Source organism: Gossypium hirsutum, chromosome A12 (assembly GCF_007990345.1).
Source record: "Gossypium hirsutum isolate 1008001.06 chromosome A12, Gossypium_hirsutum_v2.1, whole genome shotgun sequence".
NCBI classification, from domain to species: Eukaryota; Viridiplantae; Streptophyta; class Magnoliopsida; order Malvales; family Malvaceae; genus Gossypium; species Gossypium hirsutum.
Genome location: NC_053435.1, coordinates 103,062,454 through 103,088,295, shown reverse-complemented (window position 1 = coordinate 103,088,295; position 25,842 = coordinate 103,062,454). Strand labels below are relative to the sequence as shown.

General features: G+C 33.4%; 3 protein-coding genes, 1 long non-coding RNA gene and 1 other non-coding gene across 11 annotated transcripts; 3 read left to right on the top strand and 2 right to left on the bottom strand.

Moving 5' to 3' along the window:
- The first annotated feature begins 1,245 nt into the window (after nucleotides 1-1,245).
- Nucleotides 1,246-8,278, top strand: LOC107946699 ((S)-ureidoglycine aminohydrolase). Of its 7 annotated transcripts, none has more exons than XM_041083425.1 (17): nucleotides 1,246-1,400; nucleotides 1,494-1,708; nucleotides 1,792-1,855; nucleotides 2,030-2,101; nucleotides 2,888-3,029; nucleotides 4,369-4,500; nucleotides 4,607-4,694; nucleotides 4,788-4,864; nucleotides 4,941-4,980; nucleotides 5,103-5,169; nucleotides 5,550-5,635; nucleotides 5,817-5,898; nucleotides 6,140-6,196; nucleotides 6,926-6,964; nucleotides 7,326-7,396; nucleotides 7,880-7,933; nucleotides 8,052-8,278. In XM_041083425.1, exons 5-17 carry the CDS (start codon nucleotides 3,017-3,019, stop codon nucleotides 8,119-8,121), a joined length of 876 nt encoding a protein of 291 aa, XP_040939359.1. In that variant the 5' UTR covers nucleotides 1,246-1,400; nucleotides 1,494-1,708; nucleotides 1,792-1,855; nucleotides 2,030-2,101; nucleotides 2,888-3,016; the 3' UTR covers nucleotides 8,122-8,278. The 7 variants fall into 7 exon arrangements, with proteins under 7 accessions (XP_040939359.1, XP_040939360.1, XP_040939361.1 ...); XM_041083426.1 differs by having other exon boundaries at nucleotides 1,253-1,400; nucleotides 1,792-1,850; XM_041083427.1 differs by having other exon boundaries at nucleotides 1,253-1,400; nucleotides 1,787-1,850.
- Nucleotides 8,279-9,773: 1,495 nt separating this feature from the next.
- Nucleotides 9,774-16,795, top strand: LOC121211124 (uncharacterized). The gene is made up of 3 exons (XR_005906492.1): nucleotides 9,774-12,148; nucleotides 12,693-12,766; nucleotides 16,321-16,795. It is a non-coding gene; the product is annotated as an uncharacterized lncRNA (long non-coding RNA).
- A 1,807-nt stretch (nucleotides 16,796-18,602) lies between these two features.
- LOC121211122 (cationic amino acid transporter 6, chloroplastic) lies at nucleotides 18,603-21,414 on the top strand. Its single transcript, XM_041083422.1, has 5 exons — nucleotides 18,603-19,095; nucleotides 19,206-19,428; nucleotides 19,679-20,009; nucleotides 20,106-20,334; nucleotides 20,815-21,414. Exons 1-5 carry the CDS (start codon nucleotides 18,708-18,710, stop codon nucleotides 21,366-21,368), a joined length of 1,725 nt encoding a protein of 574 aa, XP_040939356.1. The 5' UTR covers nucleotides 18,603-18,707; the 3' UTR covers nucleotides 21,369-21,414.
- A 746-nt stretch (nucleotides 21,415-22,160) lies between these two features.
- On the bottom strand, nucleotides 22,161-24,862 carry LOC121211123 (protein FIP2). The gene has a single exon (XM_041083423.1). It carries the CDS (start codon nucleotides 23,554-23,556, stop codon nucleotides 22,279-22,281), a length of 1,278 nt encoding a protein of 425 aa, XP_040939357.1. The 5' UTR covers nucleotides 23,557-24,862; the 3' UTR covers nucleotides 22,161-22,278.
- On the bottom strand, nucleotides 24,544-24,615 carry TRNAW-CCA (transfer RNA tryptophan (anticodon CCA)). The gene has a single exon. It is a non-coding gene; the product is annotated as a tRNA-Trp (tRNA).
- Nucleotides 24,863-25,842: the final 980 nt, after the last annotated feature.

Below are 25,842 nucleotides of genomic sequence, written 5' to 3'. Positions count from 1 at the left end.
AAAATTTGTGTGTTCTTATTTTTATTTTCTTATTATTTTGCGATTGTTCTATATTATCATTATCGAAGTTTAGTTTTAACAATATATATTAATTTTTAAAATGACAAATTAATTTTTATACGATTAAATTTTAATAATTCAATCATTGATTTTATTAAGATACTTATAATTGTCCTGCATATAAAATATTAATTGTATGAAAAATTATGAAAAAGTATAAAAACACTTAAAATTTTATATTAGTGTAAGTGGATCATCATTTAAAATAAATACGTGCATTTATGCCCCTTCATATAACTAGTTTTTCTTGGTAAAAAAAATTAAAGGTTAAGTTCTATCATTAGTTTCCATACTCTATGTATAAGTTATGAATTTAATTCTTATACTTTACATTGATTATTTTTAGTCATTGTATTTTATTAATTTTAAAATTCCAGTCTTGACCAAATAATAACTGTTGAAGACATTAAGTTAAGCCATTTTCAAAATCTAACTTGACAAACATATTATTATATTTATAATGTCATGTTATGTTAATTTGCTATTTTCAAATATTACTCAAAAAAAAACCAGTTATGGATTTAACAATGTTACTTACTTAATGCTGGGATTTCGAAATTAGAAAAATATAAAGACTAAATTTGATCAAATTAATGTATAAGAACTCAATCTATAATTTAAATAAATTACGAGGATTAATATCAAATGTTGACCAAAATAATTAATCTTTCTTAATGTAAAAATAAAAAAGAAAAGGAGAATGAAAGGAAAAAAAGGGTAACCTAAAAAAAAGACACTTTTTTTAAAATACAAAAATAGTAACTTTTATTTGCTTCAGATTATATTTTAGTCACTTATGTTTGAGATGTTACGTTTTAGTCATTTATATTATCATTTTGTTAAGAAGTGGTTATTTTATTGTTAAACTCCGTTACCTTCCTAACAACAGTCTTACGTGGGAGTTCAAATAAGTTTTAAATGGAAATTTAATTAAATTTAATTTAGATTACCACGTAAGATATGTAAGACCACTATTAGACAAGTAACGAAGTTTAACGGTAAAGTGGTAGAACATAAATTTTAAATATAAATGAGTAAAATGTAATTTGATGCAAACAAAACTGAATATTTTTACAGCATGTTTGGTTCAATGTAATGACATCGCCATTACAACCCTATTTTGTGGGCCCACCCTAAACCCATGTTTAGGTTGAATGGAATGCCCCATTACGGGCTTATTCCATTATGGGCGTATGCAATGAAATGTCTGTTTTCTATTCTGTTTCTTTACCACTGATTACTCATTCGGTGTTTAAGGAGACCTTCACACTCCCCACTTTGCCCTCTCCTATTCTTTCACCTGAAAAAAGCGGACGGGCAATCCTTCACTACAGCGTCAGGTAAAACATTTTCTCTCTCCGTTTCTTCCATATTCCTCTCTTCCAATTTTTTTGCCCTATTTTTTTTTGCTTTCTTTTTCTTTCTCTCAATAGTGTTTAAGAAGACCCAAAGATTTCCCCTTCACCTCCTCAACATTTCGCTTCAAAATCATCTATTTGCTTCTTCGATATTTACAAGGCAATTCCTCTATCTCCCCCTTTTTTAACTCTAAAATATTTGATTTTTTACGTTATAGTTCTTTTTAACTTTTTGTCTTGTGTGTGCTGCTTGCAAGCAAGGAAAAAATCGAGAAAGAACGAGCAAGACTGTAAGCTTAAGCTTTGTTTGTTTAAGTGCTCTTTTTTCCATGAAATTTAATGTGAATAATTGTTTTAATTTGATTTAGGGCAGTGCTGATGAATTGAATAGAGGATATGTTGATGATATGTCTGAGCTAAAACAATACGGTGGTAAGGTATTAACTGATTTGTTCTTTTTATATACATATAGGCTATATCATTTGCAAATCTGTTCAAAATAGTTGAATTGCAACTGAGAAACAAAACATGTTGTTGGTTGCTAACTTTTCTTTTCTCTTGTTTCTAGTTATTGTTGTTGATGATGCATTTTAACTCTTTTTCCTTGTCAGGCTATGGTCGATTCTTGGAGCAAGCCTTTTTATAACGCCTTTAGTGAGTTCAAGAGCGTACAGCTATATGAGGTTCTATATTTTTGCTATTTAACTTTTCATTCCTTTTTGGCATGTGTGGTGAATCAACTATTCTCAATTTTCTGTTGCTAGAAAGAACTTATAGTTACATGCATCTGTAGTCAATAATAATAACAAACAAATAAAGCAGCGATCAAGAATAGAAGATAACCATATTGGTATGACTTATGAGTTATGACCGTCCTAGTTGAGCTTATAGCTCATCAGATCAGCCTATAATTAATAATGCAGTTGTCCTTTTATTTACTGTATTTGAATGGAAATACTTGGCAGCTGATTTTATGTTTTATATAAGTTGTTTGTTAAAATACTCGTGTTTGGAAATTATTATATTTTGCTAAATGATAATATTTTTGCTGTTATCATGTATCTTTTATAGACTCTTGGCTCTTATGCTTGACTTTTGGCTAAGTAAGAAGAGTTGTCATCACTTTTTTATTGCACGAAAGTTTTTCTGGGGGAAAAATAGGTTGCCTGGCATTTTTTAGGTACCATATTATCTTAATGGGTTGATCTCCATTTTTGCATTCAAGGGATACTAGTCTCAAATGAAAACAATGATGTGCTTTGTTAGAAACATGGTCCCGTTTGCTGTTTTCTTTTAGATTTCTGCAACCAAGCAAAGCCATAGGTTTTCCATTTTGGGAGAGCGAGTGAAAAGTAAAGAAGTATCCTTATGCTAGTGTCAGTTTTATTTCAACTTCACTTTCTTATATTCTAGTTTTGTGTCAAACTTAAGTTAAATGCCTATCAATATCCCATCAATTTTACTTGCAGATACTTATGGCTTGCCTGGAGTAGCTTAGTTCTTACACTAAAAGCCTGTTGGCTCAACAGGATGAGCAAGTTCACAATTTTGAGAGACCTCAATTTTGTTGCAGAAAATCTTGTTGTTGATTTTTTCAAATGTACTGTTGTGGTATAATAATCTTCCCATTACTGATGATGTGTAGAGTTGAATGAATTTTGTTTTATTTTCTTCAACAATTAGAATAAATTGTATTTATCTCTTCGGTATTGAACCGGATGGCAAAACTGTTGAGGGAGTATTGTTATGGAGCATTGGGATTTAGTGGACAAAGTAACTAAGCAGATAAATAGGCAATTCCAGGGAAATTTAAATTGGAAGCAAAACTTTTTTATTTTGAGTACATTGATGATGTCAATTTTTAATCAAATAAATCAAGCTTCATCCGAAAGAGAAGTATTTGACTTATAACACCAAAAACAAAGGTGAGAAATGATGCACCTCCAAAGAGAGAAAAGCCCCAACAATTAAAAAAGGCAAGAAAAAGAAAAGCCCCAACAAACATTTTTTTGTTTCTTTTAGTTGAAAAAAGAAAAATAAAAAGGTACTCTTTTTCTTTTGGATGCTTTGTGACTCTTTTTTTAATAAAAATTTTGTGTTTAATACAGTTAATTAATTTTAAATTATAACACTGTAAAAAGTTTTATATAAAAATTATATAAAAAATAAATGAAACTTTAATTGAACTCATAACTTGAGAAGCAATGCATTCAAATAATAGTGTACTATTTTAAAATATAGTAAATAAATTATTTAAATATTTAAATATAAAAAATATAAAAATAAAAAACATTTTAATATAATTATATTAAGAATGTTATTAAATTATATTTAATAATAATTATATTAAAATATAGTTAAATTATTTATTTTTATTTTTATTAAATAATAATTAATAATAATCTTATTAAAATTTAATACTAAACAATTCTAATAAGGGTATTATGATAATTTTAAATTTTTTTCTTTATGCTATTACATATCTATTTCATTCAACTAAAGACAATAATACTATTACAGTTCTATTCAATTACATTTTAACTAAATAATTAAATTACTGATAATAACTTTATTTGATTACAAATTTTATTCTATTACACCCTCGCTCCATTTAAGTAAACTAAATTAAAAAAAAAAAGTGGGAGTCCAACTCAATCCCCAACACAAACTTTGGGAGTTTCAGAATTTCCTGTTAAAAATAAGGTTCATACTCCAAATCCTAGATCACACAACAGACTCAGTACTCAGTCCAATTTTGTCCCTTTCCATAATCCATACGACAACGAAATACGCTGAAGAAAATGCAGAGTCCCTCTCTTCCTCGACTTCTACTTTTATCCTTCACTCTAATAAGTACTTTCCTCCTATGATTTCCTATCCACTATTAACTTCAATCATCCCGATCTTTATTGTTATTTTTTGTGTGTGCGCATTTCCTTTCCTTTCTCAGGTGTGTTCAACCTAGTACTGGGTGATGAAGGATTCTGTTCCGCTCCTTCCATATTGGACCAAACTGATAGTTCCTCTAAACCTTTGTACTGGAAAGTCACTAGCCCAACTCTGTCTCCTTCGCATCTCCAAGGTTAGTTTATGTTAGTTTTTGCTTCTTCTGATAAATTCTGGACAGCTACAGCTTACAAGGGAAATACAAATGTTTGCTTTCCAAGTTTAATTTGGTTTCTTTGCAGACTTACCTGGTTTCACTCGTAGTGTTTACAGAAGGGACCATGCGTTAATAACGCCAGAAAGTCATGTTTTCAGTCCTTTGCCTGATTGGTATTTCACTCATGTTTAGATTTAAACTTTTTTTTATTTTTTAAATCTTTGAGTTTGTTAGCGTGGGTATATTGATTCGAGTTATTTTGACAGGACAAATACACTGGGAGCATATTTAATAACTCCCGCAATTGGTTCACATTTCGTTATGTATCTGGCAAAAATGCAAGGTCTGATCCTATATGAGTGTCAGTTCTATTGGAACAAAGTGCATGATTTAATACACTGTTGTTTATCTGTTTACAGAAAACTCGAGGTCAGGGCTTCCCCCTAATGATGTGGAGAGGTGGGGAGTTTTTGTTTGTTTTTTAGTTTTAGCAGAAATTGATAAGACTCAAATATAACAATTACACTGTCCATTTATTTTTTTGCTTTGAGTTTTAATTCCCATTATATCTTTGTTCTTAGGCTCATATTTGTGACTCAGGGTGCTGTCACTCTCACCAATTCATCTGGCATTAGCAACAAATTGGTGGTAAAGGATGCTCCGTTTACATTTACTAACCAATATGTCATGAATGCAATAGTACCGATAAAATTAGCATGATCCCCTTTACAATGTTCTAGTAGAGGCACCAAATTTTTTCCATGTGCTAGTGGGCGTAGCTTTCTCTAATAGTATTTGAAAAGTTAACAGCTTATCTTCCCCTACTTTTAGTTTTATTTTGTAGTTTCAGATCAGCAGTACCTTATTATTTGTATTAAAAGAACCTTTCAAGTTTTTTCACAAGAAAAAACAAATGTATCTCCATTCCAGTTTTTCTTAATACCAAAAATTCAGAAAAGGAAAAAAAAGGGGGGGGTGCATACGTTAATTGAGATATAAATCTTGATGTCATTCTCTCTGTTATGCAGGTGGATTCATATGCTTATCTTCCTCCTAATTTTGATCATTCTCTGAAGTGTGATGGCTCTGCTACTCTTGTAGTATTTGAACGAAGGTACATCATCTCACATCATGTTGTGTATCTGTTAAACTTCTCATATTAGTATATTCTGATACCAAGGTCACTAGTTGCAGGACTAATCACGTTTAAAAAGCTTATTGGGATGATGTACTAGTTCTACATTCTTAATTATTAATATCTAGTTCTCTTAGCATGTGCTACTTGCCCCTTGTAGATATGCCTTTCTGGATAATCACATCACTGAGCATATTGTTGGTTCAACAGATAAGCAGCCACTTCTAGAAACTCCTGGTGAGGTAATATAGTTTTGCCTCTTCTTATTTGCTCTTTTGTCAGTATTTATTCTAGGCTCCAGATTTGTACATATGGAAATAATTCCATTTCCCCATTTGTAAAGTGATTCAATCACATTGCACTATATTGATTTTGTTTTTTTAAGAGATTGTTTTGCCCATTAAGAAGGATTCCCGATGCTGAACTTATATACATGATGATATCTGGATTTTTTTTCTCATACGACCTTTCTTTACTTCACAGGTGTTTGAACTTAGGAAGCTTCTTCCAGCATCAATGCCTTATGACTTCAATATCCATGTAAGCTATAGTCACTACACAATTTCACTTCTTGTCTTGATTTAGCCTATGATGTTGTCTATGTTATTTGCTAATACAAAAATCCAAATTTTGTTTGGTTGAGAATTTAAGATTGAAAAAGATATATGCTAAACTAAGTTTTGTCTTTTTGTTGGATGCCTAAAAAACGAAAATTAATCTTCATTGTAATAAAGGATGCATGCTGCAAATCTTAATCCCATGTTTCATTTTACAGTCATTTTTGTGCTTCATATAACTTCCCTTTTGAGTGCTAAACTAGCATGCAACTTTTGTTAGATCAGTCGGTGAGAGAATTTGGATTACATGATAATAAACCTTCATATATTAGGTCTTCCAAGGTTAAAGCCAAAAACATTTGATGCAGTAAGTTTTATCACCTTAGAGCGATGCAGTTTACAGTGTAAATGATAATTGTAAATTATGAATTGGGCTTGATTGCCCCAGTTTCTTACTAAGGGAGAAGTGGACTGGTTTCTGATTATTATTTTTCATTCAGATTCTTGCTTTGGTTCACCAATTGTTAGTTGTTTTCCAGTTATTGAAACAAAATCCTATTTTGTCATTATTTCCATAATAAATGTAAAACTTGGAATCATTTCCCTTGTTTACTTAGGTATGATATGGATTGGTAAGAGTTCTTTACTGAAATAAAGACAATAAATTCTTGTTTGTATATCTGACGTTTTGACTTTGGACCCTTTATTATAGATTATGGATTTTCAACCGGGAGAATTCCTTAATGTGAAGGTAAGCCTTTGTTTCTGGATGATTGATACTATGTTATTTGATAATTGCTGGTATTAAAATTTATTTTGGTTACTTATGTGTCATCAGAGAACTGATTATAAGCAAAGAGACCAGGAAATATATTACCATAACTAGAAAATAGAAGGAAAAATAAAGTTGACTAATACACCTTATAAGTAAACAGAATTAGGCTAAAGTTTGCTAATTCTTCTTTTTGATACATTTTTAGGCTTAAACATGTGCATTCATTAATCATTTTGATCAACTTCTGATTTGTATTACACTTCAGTGACGCTGAATAACCCAGTGCTCCTTATAGTTGAGCATCTTTTGAGATGAGTTTTCCTTTTGGTTTTTGCAGGAGGTCCATTATAATCAACATGGTTTGTTGCTTTTAGAAGGACAGGGTATTTATCGCTTGGGTGATAGCTGGTAAGAGTCATAAATGACTGTTGAAACCTTGTTAAAGCATACTACAAATTATCTATATATTGCCTTTATCATCTGGGAGCCATTGTGTGAAGATTCTCTAGAAAGCAGCCTGATAGTTTTGGCTATCTCACATTTATCTGCCATTTGTGTTTATCATGGAATAAAAAATTTTCAAAAATGTTTTTGGCATGCAGTATCAATAGCTACATGGGGAAGACAAGAATATTTTCTCCTTTTTATATTTTCACTGCATACAGTTGTGTTTTCTGGCATGTCTGCTTATTAATGTCATATGCCATCTTCCACGGAATGTGCTTGCATGGACCATAGAGGGCGTGCTCTAACCAAGTAATAGAACATTGAAAGTAACATGCTAAGGCCTTCTGAAGTCAATATATCTCATGTTCTCATCTGATTGTTCACACCAGTATTTGCAATAAAGCCCATTTTCATCACTTTGCTCTGTTTTCTATTGTGAAATAGGTATCCGGTTCAAGCTGGTGACGTTATATGGATGGCACCTTTTGTGCCGCAATGGTGAGGAAAAAATAAACTCTCAAAATTTCTTGCTAAGATGTCAGAATGTTCTCCTCCTTTAGTTTCTGCAGATTTGATTTTGGGCTTGAAGACTGATAAATTTTGCTACCATTTTCAGGTACGCTGCGCTTGGAAAAACCCGGTCGCGTTATTTGCTGTATAAAGATGTAAATAGGAATCCACTGTAGTCATATATGCACTGGTAGAATTTTGATTAGATGTTTTATAACAATCAGCATGCTTACAGAATAAGAGTGCGGATTTGTGGCCTGTAAAAACAAAATTAATTGTAGCATGCACTTTTATCGTTATATATCATCATTAGATTACCCAACTTCTAGAACATATTTGTTTGTGAAATCGTCATTTTGTCTAAATCTTGTCTTCCAAAATTGATTTCACTAGTGAGACTCAGCTGCAGTTTTGTGAATCTACTAATAAAAAAACATGGTGGAAAACATGCATCTATGAACTTTAAGTTCGTGAACTCTGAAAGTTGTGTCTACTAATTTGAAGAGTTTGTTACTGCTAAATATTTGAACCCTTAATTATTATAAATGTTTGAGAAAGTTATGTCTACTAATTTGAAGAGTTTGTTACTGCTAAATATGCTTATCTATATTTGGACTCTCTATTATTATAAATGTTTGTGTACGATATATACTTGAATTTGAATATGAAAAAACCAAAAGATTGAGTATATCTCATTCATATCTATTACTCATTCTGAGTATTCGTAGAGCATGGTAAGAATATTTTCTATGGCTGGAAAAGTGAAGTGGACTTTTTTTCCCCAAGAATTTAAACTGAGATCGAATAGCTTGTGAAATGGAAGATTGGTGGGTTCTGGCCACAGGTTACGCGATAGCTAAATAATGTAAAACTCAGCTAATTAATTAGAAAAATGTGGAAAAACATTGGAAAAGTAGTGTAACCCTGATCAGTAGTTATATAGAAGCTCTCTTAATCGAGGTAAATTGATGGTACTATAAATTACTGTTAGCAGTTGACTTCCAACATGCAAACAAAACTATAAGACAAAACAGTAACAATAAAACTGTGAAACAAATATAGCATTATGTCTAATTTAGAGATTGACCCTACTAGCATATTAATTTGTAATTTAATAATGTGGTCAAATTCCATAGGGATCTAGTTCTCGATTGATTAGTTTTTAATGCTTGATTTAATGCAGCATATCCTGTAAATTATCAATCCAACTTTATCTCCACTATATATATAAAATGCTGAAAATTTTATTCCCTTTGAAACTACTTGAACTCTAAAGTCTGTCAGTTAACCAGCCAATCAGATACACTCAATTACTTGTACCTTTGTGAAGCTTAACATATTCCTTCTAATTAAAAAACTAGCTAAAACCAAACTTATGCTTAGATAGCCAGTCAAATATAAACTTAATTTAAATATAACTTTCTTTTTGAACTTGTAAGAGAATTTTGGTATCATTTGTACAAAACTTTTGGGTTTGAATTAACAAGGTTATCATCTGTGTTTAACCTTTGAAAGGCCAATAGACATCCTTGATCTGGTTCAACAACATCCACATGGCTCTTGACAGATGCTATTGGGATCTGGGAGCCAAAGTATTGATTAAGTCCCACAAATAAAAAAACAAAACACCATCGCTATTACCTCCACCAACAATGCCACCTACCCATTCCCTTCACCACTCCTTTCTTCTATTTCCTCGCACACTTTGGTGGGATGCCTCAAATCAGGCTTTACCAAATGAGGAATATTATGATATACATTATCTACTTTTGTGGAACAAAAGTTTATTATCTTTCTCTTTCATTAAAAACATCTTTTTCCTTAAAGTTATCATTAGCGGTATTAATATGTCAAAAGTTCTCCTTTCAAATAGCTTTTCTTGGACATCAGATTCCCATCCAATAACTCTGTCCAGACAACACTTATTCTAAAGCAAAATTCATATTAATGTTTTAACTTTTAAACACAACCTTTAAGTAATAAAAGGTTTTGCTCTATTTCTTTCATTGAGAAAGGTTAGTATTTCATCTTCATGAAATCTAAAAATTTGATCAATCTAAGCAATGGGATTGAAGGGGATTATCCCTTGTCGCACAAATCCTGTTAGTCAACATCTCCACTGACTAATAGTAGCCAGCTTTTTTAGTTATGCATAATCTTTGCCACCTGAACTTATCACTGCAAACTTTTATTAAGAGAAATTTCCATTTCAATCTTTGGCTCTTTACTTCTACTCCCATCCTCATTTAGTGCTTCTATGCCTTTGATATATAAATCTATTGGCCTTCTGTCAGAAGTTTAGCCTTTCAATGTGTCATATTGCAGTCACTATGTGAAGACGGTATCATCATTATGGATACTCCTTGAACAAGTTGTTAACTCTATTTTCTTGAGTTGAATTTTTCATGTCTGGTCTGGAGAAATTGAAACATCAACAAACATGATGCTCAACACATACATACATGTTGATGGAAAAAATAATACTTTTGACCTAAACAGGAAAAAGAAGCATTTGTTGACAAATGCCAATGGCCATTAAGAGTGAGCAAAGATTCTGCAGAATATATATAGTTTTTGCGATATTGAAAATTTTTAATTGTCTGTCTTCCATGTTAACATAGAACATAAAGACATCTATTCTTATCTCCCCCAAGCAATGCAGAAAGTATCATAAGTAATTTCTTGTTTCATATTCAAATGCTTGTTGCTTGTGGTTTATTGCTGTCTTTGCTAATGTCCTGTTCCTGGGAAGTTCAATATCAAATTCCATTGAGACTTGTATGACTGTTTTATCTTAATTGAAATTCCGCAGGATAGTCTTTAGAAACTTTTTATGGTATTAAATGGAAGGAGAAAACTAATAGGGGCTTTACTCATATCCTTGCTACCCTAACCATCAATGGGATAAAGAGACACCATCCGTACATTGAGTGTCTTAAATAAGTTTAATGTAACACTTTTACTCAAATATAGATACCCCTTCTAAGTTACATGGATGCTTAAGCTAGCTTTCTTATATCAATCTTTCCTTAATCTATTTATGATAATTGCCACAATCCATTTACATTCTACTCCTTTGTAAAAGACTTTATATAACTAGAACTTGTGTAACTCTACCCAAAAAGGGAATTTGGAATGATTCTTGAGGAAAGAAATCACTAGCTTGTTTGCTAATCCTATTCAATCAGATAGGTTTCTCTACATATATACGTGTAGCAAGTAGCACCATAGAACAACACTAACTATTTAAGATTCTTAATATCTTCTTGCTAAATAAGAGCACTAAGGTTTGTGACTTGATGCGGATTTTCCAGATGAATTGAATTTTTGTGAAATCGTAAAAATTGAAGCCATTCTTGTATTCTTCATACTTTAATTTCAACTCCACTTATCGAAGCAAAGAATGATTATTGAAGTGTAAGGATTTTATCAATCTTGTCAATTTTTTGATATTATTGGTTTCTGAAGAAAAAGAAGGTAAAAAGTATACGCACACTTAGAAAAGCTAAATAATTTGCTTTGTGAAGCCCAACCACCTTCATAAACCGGTCAACTGATTGTTGTATATTGATATGTTTGGATCAGATCATTTTATATCTGTGATTATGCTTTCACTTTGAACATATAGAGAGATCTAAGTAAACCAGGTTATTATATCTTTGTGTATATTCATATGTGAAAACATTATGCTAGGTGCCATTGGACCTAAACTTTAGATTTTGGTTCAATGAAAGTTGGGAGAATGTTCAGATGTTATTTCTTTTTTGGTATGAGTAATGATAAATGTCAATTCTTGACAACTGCGTTCCCTCAAAAGAGATTCATAAAAAGTTGGCTGCTCTACCTGACATTTACAGTTATCTTTATCCTTTTGTTGACAATAGTGGATTTGGAACCCTAATTCCCAATTACACATAAGGGAATGACTTGTGAATTGATAATGTCTGAAGTGCATTGATAGTTGAGGGAATTGTACTTTATCATAAGGACAGAAAATATTTTGTTTTAGTGGTGTTCATGGAAAGGATAAATGCAAGAAAGTATATGAAGATTTGAACCCATTCTGGTTTAATTAGTGAAGTGGCAACTACATTGATGCCTATGAAGATTGAGACTTTATTTTCAGTGAATGGATGCTGAAAGCAGTCATTGCAGACACAGAACAAAGTTGATGTTCAAGCCTTATGGTGTCCAGCCCCAAAAGTAATGTCTTGTGTGAACTTTACAGAGACTTTTTTCTTGGTTTTACACTTTACTTGTTTGCTTTTGCCTCCTCCTCCTTAGCATATTGTTTGGCTTTAAAATCTTGTGAAAAAGGAGAAACCAATGGCTCATCCAAGGCATGGAACGTCAATCCACCTCTTCTTTAATTTTAATGTGGATTTTCCATGCAAATCAAGCATAGATATCACTTTCCATTGGCGAGGATGCGCATGTGACATAGAAAATATTAAAACCAGCTGCATGCGGGCCATGGAAGAGTTTTTTTAATCCATTTTCTTTTTGTTCAGCTAGTAGAAATAATAGGTTTCTTTTCAGTGATGGCAGACCATCTAAATTAACTACATTAAATTCTCAAGATCTTACCTTGTTATAATTTAGTATATCCTATATAGTTTTTAGTTTATTACAACTGTAAGTGCTCTTTTCGTTCTGGGTGATACTTTCGAGCTCCCTGTTCCCTGTATATGTACTTTTTCCTAGTCCTTTTATTTTTTTTTTCATACACTTTTTTTTCTTTTGCTAGAAAACACAGCCTAGAGAAACGGTTTGCAAATGCTGGGATTTTGACCCGTACCTGCTAGATGCCACCATTTAAAGGTATTTCCATAAACTAACACATTTCTGCTGCTAGTGGTTTCATTTCCTCACATCATAGTTAATATTTTATACGTTTTTCTCCCCTACGGAGAGGGTGCACTTAATCTGAATGTGGATTCGAAACGTTTAGAACCAACTGAAACCCTGATAGCTGAGAGAAAAAAAACAAGAAACAGACAAAAAAAAAGTAGATTTATTATGTTGTATGCTGTGCAGGTGATTACATAAAGAGCTTCCATTATGTAAAGTTGACATAAAATACTGATTTCTGCCGATTGTTGGGTCTCAAAAAATCCACTGTATAAAAGTTTGAACTCAAATAGGAAAGTTGTAGATTCTGAGTGACGTAATTATTCCATTAATTGGATTGGCTGTTCATGGCTGCCATGTAATCTGCTTCATGTACCGAACCTGGGCTTAACCCAAGTGGTTCATAAATGCCGTCACCCTTAAGTTAAAAGAGACGAATCTTAACATTTGTAACTCTTTCTTGTCTTTAGATTGAAACCTTCTTTGTATAAAAATCTCCAAATCCCGAGATTCTGTTAAAGAGATATATATATTTAATTCGAACCACAAGCCGGTACAACCTTTATAAGTCTCCATGAAGTTAATCTAATCCATGATTTTCATGGTCATGGCAAGTATTTTATTGGTTTTTGGAATTGAGTTGGATGAGGCCTTTGTTTTTCAATTTTCTATCCATTCCCACCCTTGAATTCTGGCTTTTGCTAATAAAATATTGAATGGGGACAATGAAGTTAAATATCATTCCCCTAACAAATTTCTTTCATTTGCTTTATATTATATAACAACATGAATCACGGGAAGGTCTCTTCTCTTCATGCTTTATCATCAGTGGTTGCCATTATGGATCTAACCTTAGCACATTTGGCCTAAAAGAATGTCTGATGCATATCCTCAGAAAGCTCTGTCTATAGCTTAGTAGCTCTTAGAACTATTCTTGCATGCTAAGATTGGAGATAGAAAAAAAACTTCAAATAATTAATAAAAGAAGGATATACCATTAAGGTACATGATCCTTTGGCAAGTTATAAGTTAATTACTACTATAAACAATAAAGCCATTAATAGGTCATAACCTAGCTACTAAATCCCAGAAAGCTAGTCTCATTAAAGAATAGTTTAAAAGGCACCTAGTAAATTTACAAGTATTAGCAATGCTGATTCCTTCCATAAAAAAGGGGACACCTAGCTTCTCTGGAAATGACTCTTTCACTATTCTTTTTTTTCCCCAACTTTTTCATTAGTAAATTGTCTTTTCTGATAATAAAAACAACACACTTTTCACCTATTGATATAATGTTTAATTAAAAGGTGCTTTGATAACACTTAATGGGAGAGGTGAGGAGTGAGGTCAATGGGAAAAAGCATAAGGATCAAGAACTTCCTACTAGCTTCCTGAGTGCAACTTAAGTACCAATCATTTTGTAAAGCACTGAAAAAATAAAGGCCACTCCCTTACTTTAACTTTAGTTGTGTGAATATGCTTACGATTGTGTTCATAGGTTTTTAAAAATCCAATACCCATATCTCAACCGTCTGATTAGTTTGTAATCTTATACAGAAAAAAACGTGGCTGAAATGCTTTAGTTTAAAGCTAATTTGAGTTCGGGGTTTAATTCAATTCCATTTAGGCTTTTTTGGATGCCATATTTAGGTGTGGTCCAAGCTTTTTATGTAAAAAAAAAAGGCCCTTTAACTAGTGTTCGTGTGTTATTTGATTGTGGTGAGATTGGTGGAACGTACCAGCCATTTTTCACTCGAGCTTTTAGGTGCAATTGTGTGTATTTTTTCAATGTCCAAATTGCCCTTATCTTTAAATAATGTTTTTCAATGTTGAATGATGTTGGGCTATCTTGATAATTGCTCTAAATGAAATTGTAAAAAAGAGTATATATAAAAAAATGACTTTAATTAAAATATTTTTTGCTAAGCAATTAATTAAAATATTTCAAATTTTTTACTTTAAATATCATAAAATAATGATCAATACACTAGGATTAATATAAGTAATTATTTTAATAAACAATAAATAGTTATATCAAGAACAAAAATCCAAAAATATTATCATACATATTATTTTATTAGTAGAATTAGAATTAGATTTATTTTTAATAATTTCATAAAATTAAAATAATTTAAATCTCTTACTATATATAATTTTTAGTCTAATGTCTTTAATAGTCAATTCTCATTCTTATCTTACAATTGTAATTGCGTTTAAATCTAAATACATTCTCACAATTTATTTTAATATCACCGCTCAATAATCAGTCTTATTGCCACAATAATTAATTTAGCCACCATTGTTATTTTCAATTTCACTGACCATCTAAAGTCATCATTAATTGCGTATTAGTCATGTTCTAAATTCATCGTCACATCTTTCAAGTAACTACATAGATTAAGGAACGGTAGGAAGTAATTTAATGTCCTGTTCTTTTTAATCTCTTTATATAGCAGCCTCTTCCTATTTAGCTGCATGCTTAAAGCAGCAATGATTTGCTTAAAATCAACATTATTTTTGCTTTTTTCGCATAATATGAACTAGGAATGTGATAGATGGACTTTTTACAAAGATTGAGAAAGTTCTTTTCTTGCTTTTGAAGTCAATTCCAATGAAGAGCTTTCATCCACATATAATCATATAATATACATTTTTCTTTTATGAAATTGACAGTAACATTTCTCTTTCACTAGGGTCACTAGGGTTTTGTTTTGAAGATGGAGCTTTGAAATTTGAGAAAAAAGGGAACTGAATCTAAAAGCTTTCTTGTTAGGAAATGTATGATTGCAAACTGGGTGTTAAGGAGTAATCTCTAAAGTTCAAATATGAAAAAGAGTTCATCATTTTATTTTTATATCAAACAATTATCCAGTTGTGATCTTACTTTTAATCCTTGTTGGAATATTTTTAAAATATATATAGTGTTTCAATAATTACAAATGAAAAATTATAAATAACCGGAAGTTATATCACTTAGTTATTAAGCAAAAGTTATCACATTTCATAATAATGAATTATGTCTCTTAAATTCAAAAATTATATTACTTTATTATTAATAATGAATCGTGGTTATTTAAGGATACATCTATTGAATAATCATGTTTATTGTTAAAAGATATGACTATCCATTTAAATAGTTGTGTTCTTATGAAAAGACATGAGAGTTCCTGTAAATAGGAGCCAAATTTTATTTACCCGACACATCAAAAAAACACATCAAAAGTTTCTTTCTATTCACCCACTATATTTTATATTCCTAAATTGTTTTATAAAGAATTATTGCAGAATTTTTTATAGGAATAAATATATTTGCTATGCTTCGCTCAACGCTTAGTGAATTGTTTTCGTCAGTGCAAAACATAGACAATCATTAAGCTTTATTGTATTTTCAATGTTCATTTGCCAATAATTCTTTTACACACTATATTAATATAGGTGAAAATAGGTAGAAAAAAAAGACATTAATACATTCTTTAAAACATTCATTAACTTCTTATAAATTTATTTTTATCCCCGTATAACAGCAATCCAATTTCAAGAAAAGCAGTTAAATCTTGGAAATCCTGTGGACACTTCCAAGTGGAGGAATCTCGTAGCTTTGCCTCCACAACTATAAAAAATCCTTGTAGATCTTGGCATACACACGCATATATCCAATTTGTGTCCCATTGTGACGCGTGTGACTCGTAGAGGACCAAGGGCAGCTCAATCTCAACATGAATTTTTCTTTAGCAGCACCTGCTTTTAAAATCACTATCAAGACGATGAAGATTCATTAATTCCTGTTGTTACTATTCATAGCTTTGTTTTGTATACTCTGCATTTAAGTGTCCTTTTAACTGATAATGATTCTCGAGGACAAAAAAAAAAAAAAGAAAAAGAAAAAGAAAAGGACAATGAACTAAAAGTAGAAAGCTCTTGGATAAGTTTGCTTGAGACGGTGTTAATTTAATAATGGTGTCTATGCATTTTAATCCAATTTTAATAAACACTGGTAATAATTTTAATTATACCAAAGGATCAGTATAATACAAAGTTAATGCATAGAGGTTTTCTGTGTAAGATTTAATGCAATTAAGTCAATTCCCACAATTTTGAGATGGGAATATGGTAAAGAAGAAGGATAAAAACACAATCTATAGAGCTATCAGGCTCAGCTACATATGAATTTAGCAAAAGGAAAAGAAAAAGGGTACATACAGGAAGATGAAACCGTAAGAAGGTTGGCAAATGATATATTGGATATGCTTAAAATATTAATTAATTACTTCTTTATCCATCTGATCAGTTTGAATCTTGAGCCAATTGTCACAACCATGCACTTTACAACAAGGATAGCTAGACAATGATCAAACCTCTGTGTCAACAAGCATAATGTACGGACAATTCTACTGATTGTATTGTCTAAACCTAAATTCTTTTGACTTTTGCAAATCTCACATTTGTACGTCTAAATGTTACCAATTTTTTTTTGTTCAATCACTTGATATATATGATAAAAGTATCCAAAGACGAAAATAACTAATTCGATAAATTCAATCATTCAAAAATGAAAATCTCAATAAACAATTAATTTTTTAAACAAATAAATTTAATCCACTCTTCCAAAAATCTCCTATAAATTGATGATATATATCATTTAAATAACCAACCCAATCAACTCAGTGAATTCCCTTATTTCTTATTTCAAACACTCATCATATCCTATTTTTCAAAGGATATCAACAATATAATCTCAAAAAAAAAACCCAAAACTCTTCACACCATCTTGACAGGCTAATTACTATTTCTCTGCACGAAACATTAGAAAAACTAATACAATAACAAAGTAAAAAATTATCAACTAAAAGCAATACATAAACAAGTCAAAACCGCACAACTCTAAATCCAAACAATACATACATACATACACACACACACATATATATCTTCTTTCTTCCTATGTTTTAGTTTTTCCATTTCTTTTTCTTTGGGATATTTTAGCTGCTGCGGTCCCTGCTGATCATGTGTTGCCTGTAGAAAGAAAAGGGATTGAATGGACTTTTCAGTCTGTTTCACAGCAGAGTGAACGACCATTGAATTAGTATATAGAGTAACATGAATGAGAAAAAGGAATATTTTACAAACGGTAATTGCATTGCATATTCCTGCACACATGATCGATAGTCATCGTCTAATTTCCACCTGCTAATTTCTACCTAAAAGGTAATTACATAATACAACCTTCCACAATATTCACCACAGTCCATAAATATTATATATATGTATATATACACAGTTTCATGATAAACTTGAATGTCGTCATTGACTTTATCACACATCAAACATCAATCTTTTGTTTCAGTGGGACATAAAATTTATACACTACTACTGTATCTGCTCTGCTGCTGCAAACTGTGAATGTTGTATTGAGGAATCAAGTTCAATTATTCCCAAGAATGGTGGGTGCAAAACTGCAAATGCAAAACTTAATTGCTTGTATGTATGGGGGATGCTTGTCGTATATTTTCAAAGTTTCTGATGTGGAAATTCCAAAAGATTAGGTCAATGTCTATACTTACATAGTTTTTCAAAATGGGTAGACCTTTTTTTTCTTTGCATGCTTCTATAACACGATGAACCCCCTTTGGAGTCTTGGGTTTATAAAAAGCTGGTTGTTGTTCTGTAAGGGAGAGATTAAAGGGTAGAGTTGTCAGTCTGAATACAGTAGTACACCAAAGGACAACTAGGTATTTTTCATTGAAGCTAAGGGTCACCAATTTGTTCTGCATCAAACTTTAAAAAAGAATCTATCAAATATAAAATATCTCATATCTCTCTTTCTCTCTCTTCTAAATGCATATTTAAACCCTGGCCTCATGGTTCAAGCTTCTCATGGAAAGCCACAAAACAATAAACTTGTTTCACAAACATGGCAACCATTCAATCCAAAGACAACAAAACTATCTTCTTCAACTATTTCAAGTCTCTTTCTCAAACCCCTCATAGGCTTAGAAAGAGAATGCTAGCAACATGGACCCCAGACCAAGAGCTTAATCAAGTAAGGCTAAGGTCTGGTGCTGATATGAAGAGGAAACTTAGATGGTATGATTTAGTAGCTCTTGGTGTAGGTGGAATGCTTGGTGTTGGCGTTTTCGTCACCACTGGACCCGTAGCCCGTAATCACTCTGGTCCATCAGTCTTCATATCCTACAGCATTGCCGGAATATCAGCACTTCTTTCTTCTTTGTGTTACACTGAATTTTCAGTCCAGATTCCTGTTGCTGGTGGTGCCTTCAGTTACCTGAGAGTGACTTTTGGTATGTATTCATTACAGTTTCTCTAACTCTTCTTTTCCTCCATTTCTTGATTCAAATGATTATAATATAGCAATATATATACATCATCTTCTCCAATATCCCTTTCATAGGAGAATTTGTGGGCTATTTTGCTGGAGCAAACATATTAATGGAGTATGTATTATCAAACGCCGCCGTGGCCAGAAGTTTTACAGAGTATTTATGCTCAGCCTTTGGGATAAGTGATCCCAATTCCTGGAGAGTGGAAGTTCCTGGATTGCTACAAGGCTATAACAAGTTGGATTTCTCAGCCGTTGCTCTTGTTCTTATTCTCACTTTCTGCTTATGCCATAGGTTTGATTTCTCACTTCAAAATTCTTAAATAATATTGTTTTGCTACTATTTCTGTTAACCTGTTTATTAGTGCCTTGGATCAATGCTCATGAACAAGTTTTCTAATTTATTATTTGTTGTTTAGTCTTTTTTTTTGTTTGTTTGTTTTTATTATGATCAAGCCAACAATTACTATACCCTTATTATTATTTTATTCATTATTGTTAGTGGATTTTGAAAGTCATGGATGTTTCTATCTTTGGGTTTGCAGTACAAAGGAAAGCTCAATCTTGAACCTAATTATGACAGCCTTTCATATTGTGTTCTTTGGATTCGTCATAATCATCGGTTTCTGCAATGGAAGTGTGGAAAACTTAATGAAGCCAACAGGGCTAACTCCTAATGGTATTAGAGGGGTTCTTGATGGAGCAGCTATAGTTTACTTCAGCTACATAGGCTATGACTCAGTCTCAACCTTGGCTGAAGAGATCCAAAACCCTCCGGTGACCCTTCCGGTGGGGATCATCGGTTCGGTTTTTATTGTCTCCGGACTTTACTGCCTCATGGCCTTGGCTTTGTGCTTGATGGTTCCTTACAATCAGGTCAATCATCTCAAACTTGATCAAATCCTCAAGTATAGAAACACAATATTGATATATAATTACACATTCTTACATTGTTTTTCACATCATGTATAGATAGCTGAAAAGGCATCATATTCAATGGCTTTTCAAAGAATTGGTTGGAAGTGGGCAGGGAATATAGTTGGGGCAGGAGCAAGCTTGGGGATAGTGGCTTCTCTTTTGGTCGCCATGTTAGGCCAAGCCAGGTACCTGTGTGTTATAGGAAGGGCCAGGTTGGTGCCATCCTGGTTATCTAAGGTGCATCCTTCAACAGGCACCCCATTGAATGCCACACTCTTTTTGGGTATGTGAAATTTTTTTCTTAACCTTGTATTGTATGTTATACTTCTAACTCCTTAACACTTAAAAAGAGAAAAAAGAAAAGAAAAAAACCATTAAATGAGAACAATAAAGTCTAATGGAGAAGTGCTTGACAACTGCTAAGTTTATGTTTAAATTTCTTCTTTATATCCTAACCCTCCCCTCTCTTAATTACCACTTCCCTTTGACTTTTATTTTGTTTTTTTCCTCTCTTTTTCTCTTTGGGTTGGTGTGGTATTTGATGAGAGGATTATTCACCACAAATTCTTGATTAATTTGATGTCACTTTCAATCACGATTAGAGTTATAACTTTACAATGGATTAAATAACAACAATGGCAGACATTCCTGATTGCATAGCAACACCATGTTCTTCAGTGCAATTCTTTATGTACATCAATCAAATACCATTGTGATTGTAAGACATAATAAAAGAGAATTTTAATCCGTGTCCATGATGCAGGGCTTTGCACAGCATCAATAGCACTCTTCACTGACTTGGACATAGTGATTGAAATCATCTCTATCGGCACACTGTTGGTGTTCTACCTGGTGGCCAATGCTCTTATCTACCGAAAGTATGTGCTAACAAGCAAAAATCCACCTTTCCCCACACTCTCCTTCCTCTTCCTCATTACATCATGTGCAATAGGCTTCTCGATATCATGGAAACTCGAGCAGCAATGGTGGGGTTTGCCTCTTTTCGGCGGGATAATTATGGTCGTTACAGCCTTCTTCCAGTACACGGTGCCTTGCCTAGGGCAGCCAAGCGAGTGGTCAGTGCCATTCATGCCTTGGCCGGCTGCTGTATCCATTTTCCTTAATGTCTTCCTTATGACCACACTGAAGATGCTCTCATTCCAAAGGTTTGCGTTATGGGGACTTTTGATAACTTTGTTCTATGTATTATATGGAGTTCATTCAACGTTTGAAGCAAAAGAGATGGGGATGGAAATGGAAATGGCTGTTAATGAAGTGCCAAACCCATCTATCCAACTAACAAAGCTAGAGGTTTAACAATTTATGTTAATTTAAAATTTGAAAAATCACGCTTTTCCTCTCATTTCCTTCCAATTTTCTATTATCTAAGCCTTTTTTTTTCTTTTTGGTTTTTATCCGAAATTCAGTTAGCTAGATTAACAATTCCATAGAACTCTTTAAGCTAAGCCAAGTCTATAAGATATCCCCCTTTGAAAGAAACTCATAAATTAAGCATGATTCTGATTACCAAAAGACAACAGCAATATGACAAAAAGCATGGAAAAAACATGAACTTTTAGGAGTGGCATTGCCAAGGTTGATTGAGATTAGGCTTAGGACATGCACTATAGAGAAATAAAGAATGCAATATTTGAACCTCTTTGGAAAAGTATAAGCCTAGCGGCCAAATTTATTTATTTATTCTTTTGTCATTAAATGACAAGCTCATCCAAAATGAGTACACTGTCAGCTTATCTACAAAATTTTCCTTTTTATAATAAAGGTGTCATTATCCCACTGAATGTAGCCAAAGGCTTTAAAAGGATAAAAGATGCAATGTCATGAATGTTAGAATCATCACGAAAGAATCCTTTTTGAGTGCTGCTCTTTTTAGATGAAACGAAATACAGGGCAGGCACAAATACAGATTTATGATGTACAGAAATCCAATCATGACTAGAACTAAGAAAAATGAACTGCATTTGGTAAATTCTAGTTAAAGAAATTCAACCATGTTCTTTGATGTCATAAAGGATTGAAAGCCACATTCACAGAGCGTAGATCAAGAATATATATATAATACTGGCAAATAATGAGAGGCAATCAATGTAAGTTGCACTTTAATTTTGAATTAGAAGGAAGAGAATCAATCTAAGTTTGCATTGTTTCTAAGAACATTTGGCCAATTTAAAATGCAAGTAAACTAAATTAATAGGTGAAACAATATCTACCTTTCTTTCTTAATGAAAGCATCTTCTTGCCATTCTCCAACCCCATTTCCGTTCATGTTTGAGAACATTAAGGATGGTTTCTTTTTCTTTTTCTTCTTTTCCGACAACAACGCACTGGAAAACGCATCCACGATCTTTTGTTGTGATTCGAGTATCATCTCGTTATGCTTCATCTCCATCTCCATTCTCATCTTCTCAATCTCCTTCAACATTTCCATCTTCATCTTCTCCATCCTCACAAACCCTTCAGCCAGCAACTTAATTGAGGAAACCATCTCATCAACTGGATCTACACCCCTCTTGACTCCAGCACCAGCATTCTTTCTCTCAAGCCCTGGCCTTGAACAAGAAGCATCTCCATTTAAACCCCTACAGTCACCACCTGGTTCAAAGTTCATATCAACTCTACCACGTTTCTTTTGATGAATACCTTGGGGCACTGAATCCCAAGCACCTGAATCTCTAGCTCGAAACCCCATTTCTTCATCAATGCTATACTCTTTTGAATCATTATCATAATCATAATTTAGATTAGGGCAACCATAATTCTTTGATTTGAATCCCACGTTCAAAAAACTCCTATCGCCTAAGGTCTTAAGAGGAAACTCTCCAAGACCATCAACATGCTGACCAAAACTATGATCAAAATCAACCATAGAACCATACCCATCGCCAATTCTACCGTCACTCTTGAATTTTTTAATTCCTTTGGCCACAAAACCCCCATTTTCCTGCCATTTGTGATCAAAATTAAAACTTGAATTATACCCACCTCTAAATTCACGATCAAAACCTAGATTAGACCCAGAATTCCCATCAATATTTTCATGCTTGTTCGATTTCAAGCAAAAGTCACCAAATACAGTAACTCTATGATCAATAGTATGATCTTGATCATCAGATCCAGCAACCGAGGTCGATGCAAAATTCATAGAATCAAGCAGGGGATACAAGTCCCAAGAAGAAGAGAACTTGCCCGAATTTTTAAGGCTCCGTTGCTTCTCGGCACGGTAACGCTTCCTCAGCTTCTCGATCTTATGCCGGCACTGAACGGATGATTTCACGGTTCCAGGATCAGAAGCGGAGGATACCACGTCCGACACGGCGTCCCAATCCGATGCTTTCAGGTTCCCGCGTCTAAGAGCAAACCATTTGTCCTTATAAGCGTCGATCAACGCCAGGGTTTCGTCTTTAGTCCAGCACGGGGGAGGAACCCGTCGTGCAGCAGTGGCGGAGGAGGGTTGGGGAAGAGGAGGAGAAGTTGTAGTCGACATAAGGAGAAAGAAGGCGGTGGTGGTGGGTGTAGGGTAAGGAAAAAAGAAGGGAGCATTTGTTTCAGGATGGATTAAACAGAAGCAAAAAAAGGGGGGGTAATATGAAAGCGATTAAAGAGGCGGTTGGTTGGGTAAATGGGGTTGCCTGATGAGTGAGAGGCGGCTATCGTGCGGGAGGGGGATGGTGTGGGGTGGAGTGTGTCAAGCGACAGCGAAACACGTAAGGTCCTTTTTTTTTTTCTTAAGTGTGGGAAATGCAAGAGTCCGGCACTAAACACGCACATGAAGCAGTTGAAGTCAACTAATCGAGGTGCTGAGGCTGAGACTGAGCCCACTTTCTCTGTCAAAGTGGGGGAGGGGATCGCGTTGAACTGATGGTGGTTGCGCTGCTGCCGTGAAAACGAAAGGTGTTGGCCACTTGCTTGGTCGGATGTCGGAAGTGGTCTGAATCTTTTGGGCTTTTTTAGTGGATTAAAAGTTTAACTTAATTTGGGCTTTAAAAACATCATTCAAATGAGTTTCAGTTCTGTTGAAGCAGATAAAGTGAAACGTCTTCGTTTTGTGGTACTAGCATTTGTTACTGGATTGTTTGTGTTGTCCAAGACCCTATGGCTATGGGTTGGTACTTGGTATGGTATTTTGTGTGCCATCATTTACATATATACTCACTCACCTGTTCTGTTGTTGTGTTTGATTAGTGCAGGGACTTTGCCCAAATCTGAGTCTGGGACATAGGTAAATGTCATGTTAGCTATTGACAAATTGATGAAGGATATCAGATATTCAAAGAGAGGAGTTGTTGTGCTGGAACAAGATAACTGGGTTTAGAGCCATGAAAAAAGACCAAGTTGGTTGCATTGCATCCTCTTAAATTGAATAGTTTAGCCTACGAAGTTTGAACACTGAACAGAAAAGAGTTTCTGTTCCAGTTTGATAGTGAAAAGAATAAAAATAAAACAAAAAGGAATTCCAAATAGGACCGGGGTTTGAACCCGACGTGAATCGAACACGCAACCTTCTGATCTGGAGTCAGACGCGCTACCATTGCGCCACGGATCCTTGGGTGGTGCACTGCTTTTCTATTTTATTAAAACTAAATTGTATTACAAAAAAGGTTACCTGAGGCCATAAAGGATCTTTGTTTTGCGTCGACGCGATAGTCCTTAAAGAGTTCTATTTTTGTTTGTGTTTAATGTATGTGTCAAAGCGTCTGTTAAAAACTAAGGGCGTGTAGCTGGGATTAAGCTATTTTGAGGAGAGATTATGAAAACTTTTGGCACTGCAGAACACAGAAACCTCTTGTCCTTCTTATAGTTTAAAAACTTTCTTCTCCATACCTCTGAAAAAATCAACAGCCTCCAAATCTGTGAATAAACACTCCTTAATCCTCCAAAAAGCAAACCTAATGAATCTATCCGAGTCACAGGGAGTTGTCTGGTGAACAGGAGACGTTAGATCAATCTCAATATCCCGACCCAGATTCCACCACACGGCTGGCTACTACACTCATGTTCATGTTGGTGCCATTCGATTGGCTTTAACTTTTTCCTAACAGAAAGGGGCTCCCCATAATGTCCTTGAAAGATAAAACTTGGTCCACTGCCTTTGTTGTTCAAATGTAGATTGTGGTACAGTGGTAGCCTTGAATAAGGATGAGTAAAATCCGATTTGATTCAAAAAATTCGATAAAAATTTTAAATTTTGAATCAAATAATTCGAGTTATTTGAGTTGATCAAGTTATTCAGATCAACTCGAATAAAAAAATTAAGTTTTTCAATTTAACTCGAATATGAATTACACAATTCGAGTTAAAAGGTAAAATTATGCCATTTTGATAAATGTTTACTCATTAAGTTAAAAGGCAAAACCATTATATTGTTTATGTAGTTAAATAATCTTGTACTTCATCTACTAGTTAAATAATCGATCCATATAAACGCAACAATATTGAGTATAAATAATAGGATTCATTAACTCAACTCAATTCGGCTCAATTCGATTTAATTTAATTCGAAAAAAATTCAAATTGAGTTTGGTTGCTAAAATAGGATTTGTCAACTTGACTAACTCGAAATTTTTTTATTCAATTCGACTCAACTTGATCGAATACTCACCCCTAGCCTCGATGGATCCAGGACCTGTTCAAGCCACACCTCATTCTCAGGTGGTTTGCAGGTGCGGGAATTTTGTGGTTTGAGAGATGGAAATTGAGCGGGGTGAGACAGATATTGCTAATTTCACTACTACTTCACAATTGACATGTTCTATTCCACCACTTGCTCCAC

Bases quoted from the DNA above. Each gene is read 5' to 3' on its own strand.
- LOC107946699 (XM_016881134.2), top strand. From the start codon at position 4,220: ATGCAGAGTCCCTCTCTTCCTCGACTTCTACTTTTATCCTTCACTCTA. The intron at 4,501-4,606 runs GTTAGTTTATGT...GTTTCTTTGCAG, and splicing joins GTCTCCTTCGCATCTCCAAG to ACTTACCTGGTTTCACTCGT. The intron at 4,695-4,787 runs GTATTTCACTCA...TTATTTTGACAG, and splicing joins TTCAGTCCTTTGCCTGATTG to GACAAATACACTGGGAGCAT.
- LOC121211122 (XM_041083422.1), top strand. From the start codon at position 18,708: ATGGCAACCATTCAATCCAAAGACAACAAAACTATCTTCTTCAACTAT. The intron at 19,429-19,678 runs GTTTGATTTCTC...TTGGGTTTGCAG, and splicing joins ACTTTCTGCTTATGCCATAG to TACAAAGGAAAGCTCAATCT. The intron at 20,010-20,105 runs GTCAATCATCTC...CATCATGTATAG, and splicing joins TGATGGTTCCTTACAATCAG to ATAGCTGAAAAGGCATCATA.
- LOC121211123 (XM_041083423.1), bottom strand. From the start codon at position 23,556: ATGTCGACTACAACTTCTCCTCCTCTTCCCCAACCCTCCTCCGCCACT.